Below are 20,732 nucleotides of genomic sequence, written 5' to 3' on the forward strand. Positions count from 1 at the left end.
TCCTATCAGATCAAGGCCCCATTGTCATGACCTCATTTAATCTTAATTACTTCCTTACAGGCCCCATCTCCAAACAGAACCACACTGGGAGTTAGGGTTTCAACATATGAATTTGGAGGTGATTGCAGGGTGGGGTGTGGTGGGGAACCACAAACATTCAGTCCATAACTGCTGCCAATGCTGAGGAATTAAATGTGATTTACTACTCTACATATTTTATCTAGACACCTCAGTTCTCGTAGTTCACTGGGTGAAATTAATCCTATAACTAAAGAGTTCTATAGTATAAAATTATTTGGACTATCATTATGATCTACAAAGGAGAAACTTAGGATTTACATTGCTGTACTTACTTTCTCAACAATTCCTGAAAGCTCTTCAAAACAAAAAGTGACAATAAAAAACTTGAAGCTTAGTACCATAATAATTTTGTAAAAGTTACTAGTTCTCAAAGTGCCCAAAATCACAAACACGAAAGGTGAAGTTTTTAAACTACTTTTTCACAAGAATCACTTATGAAGTGAGCTTAGTTTAGGTCATATTTCTAACTACAATCCTTGAAAGGTAGTGGATATACTCTCAAAAATCAAAGAAACATTTCAGGAGTTGGAATTCACCTGATATAGCTAATAAACTAAGGTAAGTATTATTTTCCTAACAGAAAATAAAAGTGAACATCTTATTCTTTCACTGAGCAGTTATGCAAATTTTTCATTAAAATTCACCTCCACAGTTAAACTTCCATAGTGATAACCTAAGATGAAATAATGGCATTTGTTAGTTTTAATGGAAATCTGGTCTGGGTAGAAGTTCAAAATAAGACTCAGGAGTATAAGGAGCACTATACAGGCACCAGGCACCATTCTAAGTGCTTTATAATCTTTCACTCAATCCTCATAAAAACCCCTATGAAGGTTGTATACTATAATTATCTCTATTTTACAGATGAGAAAATTGAGGCACCCAGAGGGTAAATAACTTACCCAAGGTCACATAGTAAATGCTTGAGCTGAGTCTCAGACCTAGGCAGTCTGGCTCCTAAGTATATTCTCTTGGCTGCTTCTTCGTATTCAACCATATTCAAACAGAAGCCAATGTTTACTAGGTGAATAAATCAATGGAATAGAATTCAAAAACAGACTTATGTATATATTGACAAAGGTGCAAAGGCAGTTCAATAGAGAAAGGATAATCTTTTCAACAAATGGTGCTGGAACAATTAGACATCTATATGTAAAAAATAAAATAAAGAATCTCCCATACCTTGTATCATATTTAACAATTAACTCAAAATGGATCATAGAACCTAAACATAAAACCAAAAAGTCTAAAACTTCTAGAAGAAAACAGAGGAGAAAACGTTTGTAATCTTGGTTAGGCAAAGATTTCCTAGATGTGAAGCCAAAAACATGATCCATAAAAGAAAAAATTGAAAATTGGACTTTTATCTAAATTTTGAAAACTTTTGTTCTTCAAAAGACACTATTATGGGACTTCCCTGGCGGTCCAGTGGTTAAGACTCCGAGTTTCCACTGCAGGGGGTGTGGGTTCGATCCCTGGTTGGGGAGCTAAGATCCCGCACGCTGTGTAGCAAAAAAACAATAAACAAAATGTGAATCTTTTTTAAAAAAAAAGACACTATTAAGAGAAGACAAGTCATTATTTGGGAAAAAAATATTTGCAAGACACACATGACAAGGGACTTGTATTCAGGATATATAAAAAACTCTCAAAACTCAATAATAAGAAAACAAATAACCCAGTAAAAAAAAAATGAGCAAAAGGTTTTAATAAACACTTCACCAAAGAAAATATACAGATGGCAAATAAGTACATGGAAAAATGCTCCACAAATAATTAGTCATTAGGGAAATGCAAATTAAGCCACAATGAAATACCACTACACTCCTATTAGAATGGCTAAAAATTTTTTAAAAACTGACCATACCAAGTGCTGGTGAGGATGCAGAGAAACTGGATTTCTCATACATTACTGGCGGGAATGCAAAATAGCACAGCTGCTTTGGAAAAGGGTTTGGCACTTTCTTATAAAGTTTAATATACAATTTCCATATGACTCAGAAATCCTACTCCTAGGTATTCACTCAAGTGAAATGAAAGCTTATGTTTATTCAAAAACCTGTATGCAAATGTTTATGGTAGTTTTATTCATAATTACCAGAATTTGTAAACAACCTAAATGTCCTTCAACTGGTGAATGGATAAACAAATGTGGTAAATCCATAAAATGGACTACTACTCAGCAATAAAAAGGAACTCCTGATACATGCAACAACATGGATGAATCTTAAATGTGTCATGCTAAGTGAAAGAAGCCAGACTCAAAAGGTTACCTACTACATGATTCCATTTATAGGGCATTCTCAAAAAGATAAAACTATAGGGATAAAAAACAGATCAGAGGGTGGAGGCAGAGTTGACTACAAAGGAGCATGAGGAAATTTGTGGGGGATGATGGTACTGTTCTATATCTTGATTATGGTGATAGTTACATGACTGTATTTGTCTGTCAAAACTCATAGAACTGTACACTTCAAAAGGGTAAATTTTACATTATGTAAATTACACTTCAATTAAAATAACCAATTATTTAAAACTTAAACATTGTTAAGTCAGTTTCAAGGCAACATAGCTATGTAGCTGAAAGGTAATTTCATGAGTGAAAATAACAAATACCAGTACCTTGATCTTATATACATTGATGACAAGAGAAGGTGAAGTATTATATTTATATAACACACCATGTTGCTAAATATATAACCACAAAATAGAATTCATATCATCTAATTGATTTTTAATCTAATTTTACATCCTATCCCATTCTCTCTGTTCATTCAGATGTGCCTGAATGCTTCTACTGATGCTTACCTCTTCTCTTAAGATGCTCAAAGAATTAAAGAACTGGAAGGGATCTTAGGAAATTGAGGGCTGGAAAAGCTAAATGACTTGACCAGTGAGATATAGTACAGGGCAGAATGCAAATTAAAACCCCAGTCCCATACACTTTCCACTCCATGCACTTTTCCCCTTTTCCCACTTTATATGAGTGAAGAAATTGGAACCCCCATACACTGCTGGTGAAAATGTAAATGGTGCAGACACTTTGAAAAACAGTTAGGCAGATTCTCACAAAGTTAACCACAGAGTTACTATACGACCCAGGAATTCCACTCCTAAGTATATACCGAAGAGAAATTAAAACATATGTCTACACAAAAGCTTGTACACAAATATTCATAGCAGCATTATTTGTAATAGCCAAAAAGTGGAAACAAGCCAAATGTCCATCAACTAATGAATGGATAAACAAAACGAACAGTAAAATAAAATTTATTTATAAATAAAATGAAATAAAATATCTACTCTGTTAATATCATTCAGCAATAAAAAGGAATAAACTACTGATATATGCTATAATATGGATGAATCTCAAAAACACACTAAGTGAAAGTAACAAAAGACCACATATTGTATGATTCCACTGATAAATGTCCTAAATAAGCAAATCTATAGAGATAGAAAGTAAAACTGTAGTTTCTAGGGGCTAGGAGGAGTGAGGAGTAACTACTTATGGATCTGGGTTTCTTTTGTGAGGGATAAAAAAGTTCTAAAATTAGATCATAGTGATAGTAACATAACCCTGTGGACTTGCTGAAACTATTGAATTGTACACTTTAAATTAGTAAACTGTATGGCATATGAATTTATCTCAATAAAGCTATTTTAAAATGAATAAACAAAGAACTAGTTACTTCCTTTAAGCAGCAACAACTTTATGTAAAGGATTTAAAACATGTCGACAAGTTTGACACTTCTCCCATCAAGAGGTCCCCTCCCCTTGGACGCAGGTGGACATCTGTGATTGCCTCAACCAACAAAATATAGCAGAAGTAATGCTACATCACTTAAGAGGCTAGTTAGAAAAAGCCATGCAGCTTCTGCCAGTCTCTCTTAGGACACTTGCCCTGGGAACCCAGCCATCACGCTGTGGGGAAGCCCAGGCTACAGGAAGAGGCCTCTGGCCCTTAGCCCCAGCTGAGCTTCCAGCCAAAAGCCAGCATCAACTTGCCAGCCAGCTCTGTGATTAAGTCATATTGAAAGCAGATCCTCCAACCCCCAGTCAAGCTGCTGCAGCTGATGCCAGATAAAGCAAAGAGCCAACCTAGCTAAGCCCTACACAAATTGCAGAGTTGTGAGCAAAATAAGTACTTGCCATTATTCTATGCCATTAAGTTTTGGGGTGGTTTGGTATGCAACAATGGATAACTAGAATACCTCACGTACTTAAAAGGCTAAAAACAGCATCTAGCCCCCTACTCAATGCAGACACTTCTTCCTAGTAGGTCTCCATCCTACCTCTGCCTGAATGTTTTGACCAACATGGAGATCAGTTCTTCACAAAGCCACCCTTTCCACTGAAGAACAACTCTGGGAATTATGATCTGCCTTATACTAAGACTGGTTCTGTCCTGCCCAATCTCTGGCCCAAGTTCTATCCTCAGAGGTGACCAGTACTGTCTAACCCTCAGGACAGGCCTTTACCTTATTAAACAGTAGAGAAATTTTTACCAGGTTTGATTTTATAACTGAGGAACCTGAATGGACACAGATGTGTTGTCCATACTCAAAATCACAATTTTCATACCTATGCCATCATTTCTATTGTCTAGAAAGAGTATTGGTATGAATAACTAGAAGATGAAAGCTACTTTTCTATACTACTCATCTTCCCGTGATACTTAAATATTTCCTGTTTTAACTCAAAAAAGCCAGTCAGCTCTTCAAGGGCAGGGAAAATAATTCTTATAATTTTGAGTTTTCCTTGGTGTTTGAGAACATATATATTGAATAATTTGCTTAGTTATGGGAGGCAGCATACAGATAACAAGGATAAAAGCATTTCCTTCCAAATGATTTAAACACAGATCTTACAATCCAAAAATATTTCTCATCATGGCAATGTAGTAATTGTACAATAAGCTTTTTTTTCCAAGTCAGCAATAGAAAATGAGCTTCTTACACTGTTGATTACAGTATACCAGTTGTCATGACAACACTGAGTCCCCAAACATTCTTTCTAATTGAGACAATTTCTTCTAGCTTCAGTCCCCTAAGACTGACCCAATTACACAAGTCAAAACCCAAAACCCAGAGGGTGCCTCTCAATAAAGATACTCTGATGACACAACCTAAGGAAAAATCTAAACACCACTTTTCCAAGTTGCAAGGAAACTTTTCAGGCAATGCACTTTTCTTTTTCTTTTTGTACTTTCTTTTTTACAGCTAAGTCTTACAAGTTGAATGGTAATTGTCTGATATAACTTTAAAATTGTTTATGTTATAGTCCATGATCACATTAGAGACCTAAACTTTTAATACAAACCATTCTGTTAATATACATCCAACGTATCTCATTTATGTTCTCTGGGCTGTATTTGCATCCCATTCTTTTTAAGGTACAATTAAAATCTTCTAGGAGCAAGCAAGACCATGCTAAACTCAGTAAAAGTATCACTGGACTAATACAGAACATTTGCACACTACCCATACTGACCTCATGAGAGGTAAGGAGCTAGAAAAAAATCTTTAAAATCACATAAAATTTAGCAGGCTATCATAAATTAGAGGTACCCTAGAGTGAATTCTTAGTAATTCCAGAAGAAAAAGAAAAAATTCCCAAAAGAAAAAGCAATGTTGGGAAATGTGGTATCTCCACTGTCTCAAAATGTAAGCTGGTAATTCTTTCTCTAATAGTCCAGGAGAATTTTTAAAGGGGTTGTTTTCAGACAGAAAATATAGTATTTTCCACTGTTACATTATAAAATGCTTCTATCAAGTATGGATAAAAGAGAATTAATAAACAGATCATGCAACCCTGTGAAACAGGGGCAGAAAGATGGGGCTGAGGAGTCTGTAAAAAGCGTCCAATTTTTAAAATCTGACACTTGGAGAACCAAGTTTATGTGAATACATTCTGCTGGGGACTGGAAATCATGTAGGATGGTCTATGAAATCAAAACATTAGTAAGACATTTACTATAAAGTAGTCATGGATACAGATATGTTTATTAAGCAAGGAGTTAACTGTTCATAACACTCATTTAAAAGTCTTTATTTTCTTTTGAATGAGAAAAATAATTGATGGATCAAAGTATTTTACTAAACACAAATGGAGAACTATGTAGAAAGAGGAAGCATTATGAAATTTATGACTAAGTGCGCTTTGTGTAAGACTAGTGGACGTGTTCAAAGCTTTTTCGTTTCTGGCTATATAGAAAAGTAAAACTAAGGGCATTTTCATTCATGAAAGCAACAGTAAAATATTGCCTGGCTTATGCTGGTTATTTTCATCTTACGGTCTTAACACACATTCCAAGGCTGATTCCATTTTCATTATTCCTTTCGGGTAAGTGGAAGAGGAGGTCATACAAAGCTGTAGGTCAAACGGTCCACTTCGTCATTGAGAAAATTCAGCAGTGGAATATATCAGGAGGCACCAAAGAGATTTACTGGCTAGGGCAGACAAAAGAGAAAACAACCACAGAAAGAACACAAGCCGCGAAAGAGATGAGATCAGTTCCATGTGTAACTCGAGGACTGGACAAAACCCTGCTCGGAGCTGCGAGTGAAACGAGATGTGAGATTTGGGGCATTCCGGGTTCTCCTTCCTTCCCTGGAGTCCATCCTTGGACCGGAGGGCAGGGTGCACAGAAGGGAAAGCCCGAAGTGTCCATCTGCCTGGACAATGAGCTCTAGGGCCCCTTCCAGCGCCGCACCGCCCTCCGTGGAGCCCTCTCTGACGCTGAATTTCACTGCTCCCCCAAAAGTCATTCACTCCGACTTCAACTACTCGCGGGAGAGAGCGAGCGCGCAAGAGCGGCAGCTGCTGGGTCCGCCCCCTCAGCGCTGCCCGGCCACTGGGGACCCTTGCCGAGCGGGCTCGGGAAGGCTGAGACCAGCCACTACGTGACGTTGGTTACCTTCTCGCGCTGGTCCCAGCTGTACTGCTTCGGCCGCTCCTCCTCGCCCTCCGGCTGCGACTCCTTCTCAGCCTTCCGCGTCTTGGAGAAGAAGCAGCCCATGGTCCCGGCCCGCGGGGTCCCACTAGCCACTACTCCTCGCCGGCGCGCTGGCTCAGGCACCTCCTGGAGTTGTGGCGTGAACCCCGGGGTCCCGGGTCCCGCAGCACTCCGGACACCGCCCCGCGGAACCGCCAAAGCGCCCGCAGCCTCGGTTCGCCGGCCAGGCCCAAAACCCCTTCTCTTTTTCCTCTCAGTCGCCTTGACGACCCACCGCAGCCAATGACCGCTCAGCGCCCTGGGAGCCAATCCAAGTCCCGCGAGCAGCCCTGCGCGGCCTATGAAGAGAGGCCGACTTACGCACACAGCCAATCCACGCCCGGCTCCTGCGCCAGCCCCCAGGGGCGGGCCCGGTCGGCCCAGATGCACTCACCGCCACCACCACCCCCAACCCTGCCCCGCCCCTCCTAGGACTCAGCGGGGCTGTCCCGCTGCAGGGAGTGCAACCTCGGCAGACAGGTCGTTTTGCCCTAGGTTCTCAGTTTCCAAGCTCTGTAGTTGAACATTAGACTTAAGTTTTGTGGTGCAATTGGGAGGGAACAGGAATTCCTGCTGACGCAGGAAGGGCCATGAAATTCGCATGCCTCACTCTTCGTCACCCATTCCCCGACCCCACGTCTGGCCAGTGTTACCTCCTCGGGAAATTTCCCCAAAGACCTTCCCGACCCTCCTTGCCCTCTCTTATGTGCTTTCTTAGAATTTCCACGAATGACTCTAAAATTGAACAAGAACTTAGAAAAATAATTGTTTTTGTATCGTCTCCTTATTGGAACTGTGAATTTCTTGAGACCAAAAGCCCTGTCTTTTTCTTTTATTTAATCCCCCAAGCCTTGCTCAACTCCACACTAGTTGCTCAATAAAACGTTTGTCGAATGAATGCTTGCACACTAGTGAAGGAAACATTTACAACCTTTCTCTATTCTTTCCCAAAGAAAGTGACTAAAGTGGGGCAGAGGTGGTGGGGTGGGGGAAAGAGTAATGGTAAAGGGGTTCTCCTCATGGAGTTTATAGCCTGGTGGAGGACACAAGCGTTGCCATATAAACTATCAGATCTGTTCTCAGCAAATGGTATAGGGTTTGTCTGAAGATATTTTTTTAAATATTAGCATTTGCTATACTTGGGTTGAATGTTACTACAATACACATGTATTGCTTGCGTAATAGAAAAGGTAAGTTGTTGGTTTAATTCTCTGAGCACAGTATTTTGGCATTTGGTCAGACATCAAATGCAGATTAGTTTAGGCTCAAATTTGGTTATCTTTCTGCTTTCCCACACTTATTCACATCTAGTGTATGTCCTAAATGAGCCTCTGAGTTAACTTGAGCATTAAGAATGTTCCCTTTTTCACTTCCTGCCTTTTATTGCACAATCAGGAAGAAAAGTGCATGTGCTCAAGTATTAGAAATTACTGTAAATTTAAGTTCCAGATCTTAGGCAACAGAATCTTCACCCAGTGCACACTTTTTCTTCCTCAGAGTGAGATGAAAAGTTTATGTGAGCCTATGGAGAACAGTATGGAGGTTCCTTAAAAAACTACAAATAGAACTACCATATGACCCAGCAATCCCACTACTGGGCATATACCCTGAGAAAACCATAATTCAAAAAGAGTCATGTACCAAAATGTTCACTGCAGCTCTATTTACAATAGCCTGGAGATGGAAACAACCTAAGTGTCCATCATCGGATGAATGGATAAAGAAGATGTGGCACATATATACAATGGAGTATTACTCAGCCATAAAAAGAAATGAAATTGAGCTATTTGTAATGAGGTGGATGGACCTAGAGTCTGTCATGGAGTGAAGTAAGTCAGAAAAAGAAAGACAAACACCGTATGCTAACACATATATATGGAATTTAAGAAAAAAAATGTCATGAAGAACCTAGGGGTAAGACAGGAATAAAGACACAGACCTACTAGAGAATGGACTTGAGGATATGGGGAGGGGGAAGGGTAAGCTGTGACAAAGCGAGAGAGACGCATGGACATATATACACTACCAAACGTAAGGTAGATAGCTAGTGGGAAGCAGCCTCATAGCACAGGGAGATCAGCTCAGTGCTTTGTGACCGCCTGGAGAGGGGGGGATAGGGAGGGTGGGAGGGAGGGAGACGCAAGAGGGAAGAGATATGGGAACATATGTATATGTATAACTGATTCACTTTCTTATAAAGCAGAAACTAACACACCATTGTAAAGCAATTATACTCCAATAAAGATGTAAAAAAAAAAGTCTGTGTGAGGATGTTTTGGATGAGACCCTTAGATGTTTTATATTCATAGAAGGTTAAAATTTCGATCCGTTGCTGCATAGTACAGTGGAGGAAACAGAGGTCCACAGCGGTGAAGGGACTAACCTGTGGTCACAATGAGAGTGGTTAGACAGGTTCTATAAAAATCCAGAGCCTGTGCTGTCCAGTGCTCCCTCCTCCTAAATTTGTTCCTTTCTGATTCATCTGAAAGAAAGAAGTAAAGAAGTACCTGCTTAGGCCTTCTGATGCCTATGGAGCTCTGTCCCACAGTGATGTTGTTCCTCTTAATGAACAAACAACAAAAGTAATTTTAGAGAAACAATCCCTAAAACTCTCATAGTTTTGAAGTATTCATTAATGAGAGACTTAAACCTAAAACAAAATCTATATCCAACAGTGATCTTTTCAGGGACGCTTAAACAAAAGTAACGATAAAATCCCCTTTCTGTTAAATCCCATCTCACCATCACCCCTGACCAAAAGCATACGCATAGCTGAGAACAGTCATCCCACCCTGATTCCTCATGGCCTTTCTGTCCAAGTTCATACTACAATTTCTTTATATCTTAGTTCAGATTCTCAAGGGAGATAACCAGATAAACTGCTGGCCAATCAATAGAATGGTTACCCACCGGTCAACTGTGCACCCCTGGTCTAATTGCTGCAGCCACAAGGATGAGTTCTATATTGCAAACACAAGTGGGAAGCAGGTCCTGGAAAGGGCACATGTGCTGGCAGCCCTAACTCTGCAGAGTCCAGACAGAAATTTGTCGCTCCTTCTGCTTATATTCCTCCTCCTACTTATACGCTTGTGACTTCTTTTCTATAGAAAGCTGCCCTTCATGATCAGCCAAACAGATAGATATTAATCTGTATTTAAAAGTTGGGTTGTGGGTTTGCACCTGGCCACAGGCTCCAGACATGGTCTGGGTCCCCTGTTTTTCTTGACCACGGAAGTGACATTGTTACCTCTCAGAAGACAGTCCTGACAACATATATCTTCACAGCATGAATAAGCCAAGTACCCCAGCAACAGCAGCTGGAAAAGTCCCTTTTCTTGAGTTGACCTGACACAGGCTTGCTCACTCTGCACTCACCTAGGGAAACACTTTGCAAGTGAAGGAGAAGGGAGGAGAGGAGTGTTTCCATGATCCATTGCAGCATAACAAACTTAATGGCTTAAAACAACGATTATTTATTTTCCTCATGAATCTGCCATTTAAGCAGGGCTCAGTGGGCACAGCTCAACTCTGGTTTCATGCGGCATCCAAAGCCTCAGCCAGGATGACTCAAATGGCTGAATCATTCTACATGAAATCTCAGAGCTTCTCCATGTGATCTCCCTAGCAAGGTAGCCTTAAGTTAGTCATATTTCATACACCATACTGAAGGCTCCAAGAATAAATGTTCCATGAGACCAAGGCAGAAGCTGCAAGGCCTCTTATGATGTAACTTCAGAAATCACACATCACTTCCACTGGATTCTGTTGATCACACAGGGCTGGCCCTGACTCCCTCAGGAAGGGAACTAAACAAATGCATGAATACTGGAAGGCATAGATCTTTGAGGTGTCATCTCAAAGGCTGGCTACCATAGCGGGAGTCGGTTCTGTCAATAGTATTACATATGTACCGAAGAAGAGAATTGGGAGGTTGAAAAAAATTGTACAAGCAGATAAATTTTTTCTTTTAATAGATTTTTGAACCAACATCTCTTCTCATACTTTAACTTTTAGGTAGTTCTTACTGATTTTCTTTCACCCTCTTATCAACCAGTTCTAATGATTTTTAAAAGCATAAAAATTATGTGTAATCAGGTTATAAAGACTGTATATTTTTCCGACTGCTCTTAGCATAGGGTATCTTGTTCACTGTTGTTGGTAAAATTCTTAATGTAAGCCAAGCAAAAAATATTTGGAATTTAGTACAGAAAAGGAACAACAGAGGAAACAGACATTTAACTCAAATAGGGATGGGGAGGGTGGAAAAGTCAAGAACGGAGTCTCAGAAGTGAATGATTTTAGCAGCATAAAATAAAAATTATTCCAGTAACTTTTACAGCAAAGCAGTTCCAATGGAAACTACTTTAAAAAATAGTTTCCGGACTAAAAAAATCTTTTTCTAGTGGAATTTCAATTTTCCAAACACTCATTTCAATACTTTTCAGGGAAGGGACAAACTGTGATAAAACTAAAACCTCAGAGTTAATCAGAGTGTGCTAGTTCATAAAATTTGTTTTTACCTTTGGGGTTTTATAAATAAAAGAGCTACTTCCCATTTCACCCAAGCTAGGTTAGAGATTTTATTTCCTAGTTTCCTCTATGCATGTAGATTAAAAAAAATAAGCTCTCAATCTGACATCGAGAAGATTCCAACTCACAAAATTGCTACTCATCAACAGTTGTATAGTATACAATTCCAAAATAGTCAATAAGAAAGATTTGGGCAAGAAAACTGATGCCACAAGACAGAAGTTTTAATAAAAGGATATTTAATAACATTTCCTACATCTTACATGAGTAAGTGGTTAATATCATATAGATGGCCAACACCTAAGCAGACCTGAAAGTCCCTGAGACCTCTATGAGTAGGATTTCTTTCCTACTCACCCTTCCCCTCTCCCCCGGTTCCTGACAAAAGTAAGAAAAGTCAGGGCTCATGCTAGATAAAATCTTCCGTGAGAGCTTCTTTGCTGGGTTTTGTACAATTCCCACCACCTCACCTCCTCACCACAAACACCCAGCTGCACGAATTAGGGAGGAAAACATCTCTTTAGCACTTCTTTCATTCATTCACTAATTCTTGTGGTGCTAAGAATAGCATCTAATCAGCAACAGTTCACTCTAAGAGAGAAATCCAGGATTTGTAGGGTTTGCAATTTATACAATTTAGGTTGGGTCCTTTCTAAGAAAAATAATACAAATTATGAATACAAAATTGCTAGGGCCCCTCCTGGGGTACGTACAGGACCCATGCAAATGGAGGGCCCAAAAGTTTCCATTCCATTTGCTGTACTATAAGCCATTTGTCCAAAAGTATTAGGGATATTACTTCTTGGGGAGTCAGGATCTAAATTCACACATACTACATATTTTTCATATACTAATTGGCTTCAGAATGTATACATGATGGCACATGATACAGACAAAGGACTAGGAAGACCATATTTTCCTGGCAATGTTGCATAATGAATAACCTCAACGGGAACGGAGAAACCCATAGGTGCAGGCTGATGAAAACCAATGAAAAATGAGCTACTGGAGACAGATATGCAAAGAACAAAATTTCTAATGCAGATTTACTGACTGGTTAACAATCCACAGAGACAACTAGGTAACCAGACATTCAGACGACCAGAAGTGCAAATTTGGTCAAACTCTTTTTTAAAACTTTCCTAAGAGAAAGATAAGTTAGAACCTTGAAATATATACGTTGGCCTGTATTTTAATTTTAAATTAGTATGATTGCGAATTTTTCTTTTTCTCAAACTGTTTAGAAAACAGATACTTACACTTCCTGTTGAGACAGTGTAACTTCTTATCAAACCTGTCATATCATGCTTCCCTGCTGGAAGAAATAAACTCAGTTCCTACATCTCTTGTCCAACTTTTAATTTTAACAATGACAACATTCTATTTTGTAGTTACTTACCCTACTGCCTCCTAGTTGATAACCTTTGCTTGAAAAGGGTACTACCAAGGTATAATTTTCAAAATATTAAAAACATCATTCCTAGACAAACTGACAATGAGCCAGTATCAAATTATTGATTTAACTCATTAGTGAGGAAGCCAAAATGTCAACAAGTTGATTCAAAGAGGATATGAGAAGTGGGGCTTTATATAGTTAGTGAAGAAAAAGGAATGTTGAAATAAGATTGCTACCGTGGATACAAAACTGGTTAATGTCCTAAGGGGCAATAAAACCATAAGCTTTGAGACCTTTTCTAATGAGCAGAAAAGAAAATCATCACACTGGACCAGTTTTCTACACTGGACCAGTTTTCTACAAGTTAATCTCTAACTTCACAGACTTATAAAATATCTGAGTACTAATCAATAATAAATTGTATGTCAAGCAAGTAACATTCCCTTAGAGAGTCAGCTGAACCTTAGTCAGGCTTGTTAGACAGTGTTATAGAACAGCACTAAAAGGCCATGCAGGGGCTTCCCTAGTGGTGCAGTGGTTAAGAATCCGCCTGCCAATACATAGAGAATCCCAAAGATGCTATCAGAAAACTACTAGAGCTAATCAATGATTTTGGTAACGTAGTGGGATACAAAATTAATGCACAGAAATCTTTGGCATTCCTATACACTAATGATGAAAAATCTGAAAGTGAAATCAAGAAAACACTCCTATTTATCATTTCAACAAAAAGAATAAAATATCTTGGAATAAACCTACCTAAGGAGACAAAAGACCTGTATGCAGAAAATTATAAGACACTGATGAAAGAAATTAAAGATGATACAAATGGATGGAGAGATATACCATGTTCTTGGACTGGAAGAATCAACATTGTGAAAATGACTCTACTACCCAAAGCAATCTACAGATTCAATGCAATCCCTATCAAACTACCACTGGCATTTTTCACAGAACTAGAACAAAAAATTTCACAATTTGTATGGAAAAACAAAGACCCCGAATAGCCAAAGCAATCTTGAGAACAAAAAATGGAGCTGGAGGAATCAGGCTTCCTGACTTCAGACTATACTACAAAGCTACAGTAATCAAGACAGTATGGTACTGGCACAAAAACAGAAAGATAGATCAATGGAACAGGATAGAAAGCCCAGAGATAAACCCACGCACATATGGTCACCTTATTTTTGATAAAGGAGGCAAGAATATACAGTGGAGAAAAGACAGCCTCTTCAATAAGTGGTGCTGGGAAAACTGGACAGGTACATGTAAAAGTATGAGATTAGAACACTCCTTAACACCATACACAAAAATAAGCTCAAAATGGACTAAAGATCTAAATGTAAGGCCAGAAACTATCAAACTCTTAGAGGAAAACATAGGCAGAACACTCTATGACATAAATCACAGCAAGATCCGTTTTGACCCCCCTCCTAGAGAAATGGAAATAAAAACAAAAATAAGCAAATGGGACCTAATGAAACTTCAAAGATTTTGCACAGCAAAGGAAACCATAAACAAGACCAAAAGACAACCCTCAGAATGGGAGAAAATATTTGCAAATGAAGCAACTGACAAAGGATTGATCTCCAAAACTTACAAGCAGCTCATGCAGCTCAATAACAAAAAAACAAACAACCCAATCCAAAATTGGGCAGAAGACCTAACTAGACATTTCTCCAAAGAAGATATACAGATTGCCAACAAACACACGAAAGAATGCGCAACATCATTCATCATTAGAGAAATGCAAATCAAAACTACAATGAGATATCATCTCACACCAGTCAGAATGGCCATCATCAAAAAATCTAGAAACAATAAATGCTGGAGAGGGTGTGGAGAAAAGGGAACACTGTTGCACTGCTGGTGGGAATGTGAATTGGTTCAGCCACTGTGGAGAACAGTATGGAGGCTCGTTAAAAAACTACAAATAGAACTACCATATGACCCAGCAATCCCACTACTGGGCATATACCCTGAGAAAACCGTAATTCAAAAAGAGTCATGTACCAAAATGTTCATTGCAGCTCTATTTGCAATAGCCAGGAGATGGAAGCCACCTAAATGTCCATCATTGGATGAATGGATAAAGAAGATGTGGGACATATATACAATGGAATATTACACAGCCATAAAACGAAACGAAACTGAGTTATTTGTAATGAGGTGGATGGACCTAGAGTCTGTCATACAGAGTGAAGTAAGTCAGAAAGAGAAAGACAAATACCGTATGCTAACACATATATATGGAATCTAAGAAAGAGAAAAAAAAACGTCATGAAGAACCTAGGGGTAAGACGGGAATAAAGACAGAGACATACTAGAGAATGGACTTGAGGATATGGGGAGGGGGAAGGGTAAGTTGTGTCAAAGTGAGAGAGTGGCATGGACATATATACACTACTAAACGTAAAACAGATAGCTAGTGGGAAGCAGCCGCATAGCACAGGGAGATCAGCTCGGTGCTTTGTGACTGCCTGGAGGGGTGGAATAGGGAGGGTGGGAGGGAGGGAGATGCAAGAGGGAAGAGTTATGGGAACATATGTATAACTGATTCACTTCGTTATAAAGCAGAAACTAACACACCATTGTAAAGCAATTATACTCCAATAAAGATGTTAAAAAAGCAAATGGATCCGCCTCCCAATGCAGGGGACAGGGGTTCGAGCCCTGGTCCGGGAAGATCCCACATGCCACGGAGCAACTGTGCACCACAACTAGTGAGCCTGCGCTCTAGAGCCTGTGTGCCACAGCTATTGAGCCCACGTGCCACAACTACTGAAGCCCGTGGGCCTAGAGCCGGTGCTCCACAACAACAGAAGCCACCGCAGTGAGAAACCTGTGCACCGCAACGAAGAGTAGTCCCCGTTCGCTGCAACTAGAGAAAGCCTGCACGCAGCAACAAAGACCCAACGCAGCCAAAAATAAAACAAATTTATATTTTAAAAAAGGCTATGCAATTATGTTGCTTGTTTCCACGTTCTGTTTAATGTTTCTTACACTACTCCTAGGCAATACGATTGCCACTATTTTCCAGTAATCTACAGCTAAATCATAAGATTTGCACTTTGGCATTAACATTCCCCTCAAGAATTTTGGTCTGGAGTTTGAAGACTTGTTGGTTCCCTTCTTTGGGTTTCAGAGTTGTAAAAAATGTTACTTCATGATTCGTTCTTCTAATCTTAGTCTAAGAGTGTACTGCCAAATTAGCCAAACTGGGCAATGGCTCTGAGCGTCAGAACAAGCAAGAAAATCTTAGGCTATGTTATGTGTTGAACTGTATTCCCTCAAAACTCGTATGTTAAAGTGCTAACCCTCAATACCTCAGAATGTGATCTTATTTGAAGATAGGGTCTTTATAGAGGTAATCCAGTTAAAGTGAGGTCATTAGGGTGGGCCCTAATCCAATATGACTTGTGTCCTAATAAGAAGGGGAAATTTGGACATAGACATGCACAGAGGGATGACCACGTGAAGAAACACAGGGAGAAGACAGCCACCTACAAGCCAAGAAGAGAGGCCTCAGAGATCCTTCCCTTACAAGGAACCAACCCTACAGACACCTTGATCTGAGTCTTCCAGCCTCTAGAACTGTGAGACAATAAATTTCTGTTGTTTAAGCCCCCTGTCTGTGGTATTTTGTTACAGCAGCCCTAGCAAAGTAATACAGGCTGTATGTGTGGGTTTCCTTTCTGCAATCACGTGGAATGATGATTTGGTTTTGTTTAGGCTTGTGATCAGAATGCAATATCTTCCTGTGTGAGAAGTTTGGAACACAGTTATCAACAGAGGAGTCACGGGATCTTTTAGACTGGCCTGCTGGGTTTAAAGAGTGTCCCAAAGGACAAGAAACATATTTTAACACTTGCTTTTAGTTCAGAAGAAACAGGGCTGCAAACAAAACAAAACAGACAAACAAACAAACCAAAAAACCCAAAAAGCAAACACGCAAACAAAAACACCGAATAAGGATTTTATTTCAACTTCTGAAGTCCTGTTTCACTCCGTTTGTAATGTAAATGTTTCATTTAGCACATTAGCCATGCTACTTTATATGTGCCATCCCTCTTCAAGATAAGTCCTAAATCCTCAATGCACACTAAGACCCAGGAATGTTACTGAGAATATCAGAGGCCTTTGTGAGACCAACGAATATGATGCAGTAATCTTGGTGTGGCTCCATGCACCTGATTTCTGGGTCAATTATGGCTCAAAGACACAGAAGCAGACATAGAAAACAATCTTATGGTTACCAAAGGAGATAGTGAGGGTGGGGCGAGAGATAAATTAGGAGTTTGGGAGTAACAGACACACACTACTATATATAAAACAGATAAACAACAAGGACCTACTGTATAGCAGACGGAACTATATTCAATATCTTGTAATAACGTATAAGGGAAAAGAATCTGAAATGGAATATCACTCAGACATAAAAAAGAATGAAATAATGCTATTTGCAGTAACACGGATGGACCTAGAGATTATCATACTAAGTGAAGTAAGCCAGGCAAAGACAAATATCATATATGACTTATATGTTGAATCTAAAAAAATGATACAAAATGAACTTATTTACAAAACAGAAACAGACTCACAGATATAGAATACAAACTTATGGCTACCAAAGTGGAAGGAAGGATAAATTAGGAGATTGGGATTAACATATCCACACTACTATATATAAAATAGATAACCAACAAGGACCTACTGTATAGCACAGGGAACTCTACTCAATATCTTATAATAACCTATAATGGAAGAGAATGTAAAAGAAGATTATATATGTTTATATATATGTATAATGAATCACTTTGCTGTACATCTGAAACTAACACAACATTTTAAATCAACTATACTGCAATAAAAAAAATTTTTTTAAGACACAGAAGGATCTGAGGAGGGTACAGCTTTAAGCAGTTTCAGCAGCTGCTGATCCACAACAGTTAGGATCTCCCTGGCAATAAAATAATCACGATAGGTGCAAGTTTTTCATTGATCTTCTTGTATGTATTGAAGACAGTGGCCTGTTTGAAACTAATGAACTTTTCTCAAAACTCTGTTAAGTTGAAAAAAGGTCTAGACAGAATTCCAAGACTCCTCACCTGCACACTAAAGGAGTGGCTCCGCCATGGTGCCCTGGTAACTTGTGTGTGTCCACATAGGCTAGGGAGTCAAAGCTTGTACCACAGCTGGATCTAAGTCTTGACAGAATGCCTCTGATCCTTCTGGAACATGGAAGAGCATGGGAGGCTTGTGAAGTGCTGCTTTGAAGCCATTTTCCCACTCACCTCCCTGTCTTCCCTGGGAGATATCAGCCTAGGAAGCTGTCATACAATAGTTTCCTTCTTTTTTTATGGAAATATATTTGACATATAATATTCTGTAAATTTATCAAATCAATATGCTAATTTGATACACATGCCTTATAATATGCTTCCCATTGTAGTGATAATTAGCATTTCTATCACATTACTTATTTCTTTTTAGTGCTTGGAATAATTAAGTTCTAGTCTCTTAGCAAGTATGATGATTATGATACAATATTGTTGTGTATATTCACTATACTGTGCATTAGATCTCTAGGACTTAGTTACTACTCATTGCAAGTTTGTACCCTTAAACAACATGTCTCCTATCTCCCACCCTCACCCCCTGGTAACTACCATTTTACTCTCTGTTTTTATGAGTTCAGCTTTTTTAGATTCCACATATAGGTGATACCATACAATATTTGTCTTTCTCATCTCACTTAGCATCATGGCCTCAAGGTCCAACCAAGTTGTGGAAACAACCTAAGTGCCCATCAATGATTGGATAAAGAAGATGTGGTGTGTATATATATAGACTATCACTCAGCCATGAGAAAGAAGGACATCCTTCCATTTGGGATAACATAGTTTCTTACCCTCTCCTGGGTTCTGATGGGTAAGAGGCTTTCTGCCTTGCTCCCTTAGGGCACAGATGCAAGCGATGAAAACAATCGATGGCAGTCTAGAACGGGCTGCTCAGCAATAGGGTGTCCGATTATCTGTGTTGCAATGATTTGGCCCTTTTATTTTAGTGCTGCCCTGCTCCAGGGCCATGGGAGCCCGTACCTTTGACTGTCCTTCCTCCTTTCGCTGTCTTTGTGATTAGTAAACTGTCTGAATCTAAAAGGATTTGTTATTATATCTTTACCAATAGAATCTGTCAGGTCTGGCTTTGCCTCGTGCTTGACACAAATTTCACTTGCTAACCAGCCAGATACAAAGTCCAAGGTGTTGGCAGAAGAGAGAATGTGGAAAAAGTTTACCTGGGGCAAATCAGAGTGTGTCTTCCAACTCCCAGGATCACAGCACCCTCATTTTCTTTCCCAAATTCCCATTCGCATTTCTTTAATATTTTCATATAGGTGGCATTTGATTAACATGAGCAGCAATTACATGGGCACAATCTTGGTAATGCAATGAATTATTAAATACTCAAAACATTTTAATTTCACTAGTAATGAAAATATGAAGATTAAAACAATGTTAAATTAGCAAAGGCTTGTCAAGAGTATGGAGTCGGGCAAATACGTATCACTTTTCTGGAAAGCAAATTGACAATATATAAGAAGAGCTTTTAAAATGTCTGTTCCTTTGATCCAATAACTTCATTTCTAGGAATCTGAATTGAGGAAATGACCAGAAATGGGGATAAAAAAACTATGAACAAATACTTTTACTGTGATATTTCTTTAACATCTTTATTGGAGTATAATTGCTTTACAATGGTGTGTTAGTTTCTGCTTTATAACAAAGTGAATCAGTTTTACATATACATATGTTCCCATATCTCTTTGCTCTTGAATCTCCCTCCAACCCAACCTCCCTATCCCACCCCTCTAGGTGGTCACAAAGCACCGAGCTGATTTCCCTGTGCTATGCGGCTGCTTCCCACTAGCTATCTATTTTACGTTTGGTAGTGTATATATGTCCATGCCACTCTCTCACTTTGTCACAGCTTACCCTTCCGCCTCCCCATATCCTCAAGTCCATTCTCTACTAGGTCTGTGTCTTTATTCCTGTCTTACACCTAGGTTCTTCATGACATTTTTTTTCTTAGATTCCATATATATGCGTTAGCATATGGTATTTGTCTTTCTCTTTCTGACTTACTTCACTCTGTATGACAGACTCTAGGTCCATCCACCTCACTACAAATAACTCAATTTCGTCTCTTTTTATGGCTGAGTAACATTGCATTGTACATATGTGCCACATCTTCTTTATCCATTCATCCGATGATGGACACCTAGGTTGCTTCCATCTCCTGGCTACTGTAAATAGAGTTGCAATGAATATTTCGGTACATGACTCTTTTTGAATTATGGCTTTCTCACGGTATATGCCCAGTAGTGGGATTGCTGGGTCATATGGTAGTTCTATTTGTAGTTTTTGGGTTTTTTTGTTTTTGATTTTTTGCGGTACGCGGGCCTCTCACTGTTGTGGCCTCTCCCGTTGCGGAGCACAGGCTCCGGACATGCAGGCTCAGCAGCCATGGCTCACGGGCCCAGCCACTCCGTGGCATGTGGGATCCTCCTGGACTGGGACACGAAACCGTGAACCTTGCATCACAGGCGGACTCTCAACCACTGTGCCACCAGGTAAGCCCTCTATTTGTAGTTTTTTAAGGAACCTCCATACTGTTCTCCATACTGGCTGTACCAATTCACATTCCCACCAGCAGTGCAAGAGTGT

General features: G+C 39.4%; 1 protein-coding gene across 1 annotated transcript in view; it reads right to left on the reverse strand.

Moving 5' to 3' along the window:
• Positions 1–7,294, reverse strand: part of RP2 (RP2 activator of ARL3 GTPase) — a 41,875-nt gene extending 34,581 nt beyond the window's left edge. The window contains exon 1 of the mRNA XM_060137566.1: positions 7,002–7,294. Coding sequence (XP_059993549.1) covers positions 7,002–7,103 — 102 coding nt within the window. The 5' untranslated portion in view covers positions 7,104–7,294. The remainder of the gene's footprint in view (positions 1–7,001) is intronic.
• Between the last annotated feature and the right edge of the window lie 13,438 nt (positions 7,295–20,732).

The sequence above is a fragment of the Lagenorhynchus albirostris genome, chromosome X, assembly GCF_949774975.1.
Source record: "Lagenorhynchus albirostris chromosome X, mLagAlb1.1, whole genome shotgun sequence".
NCBI classification, from domain to species: domain Eukaryota; kingdom Metazoa; phylum Chordata; class Mammalia; order Artiodactyla; family Delphinidae; genus Lagenorhynchus; species Lagenorhynchus albirostris.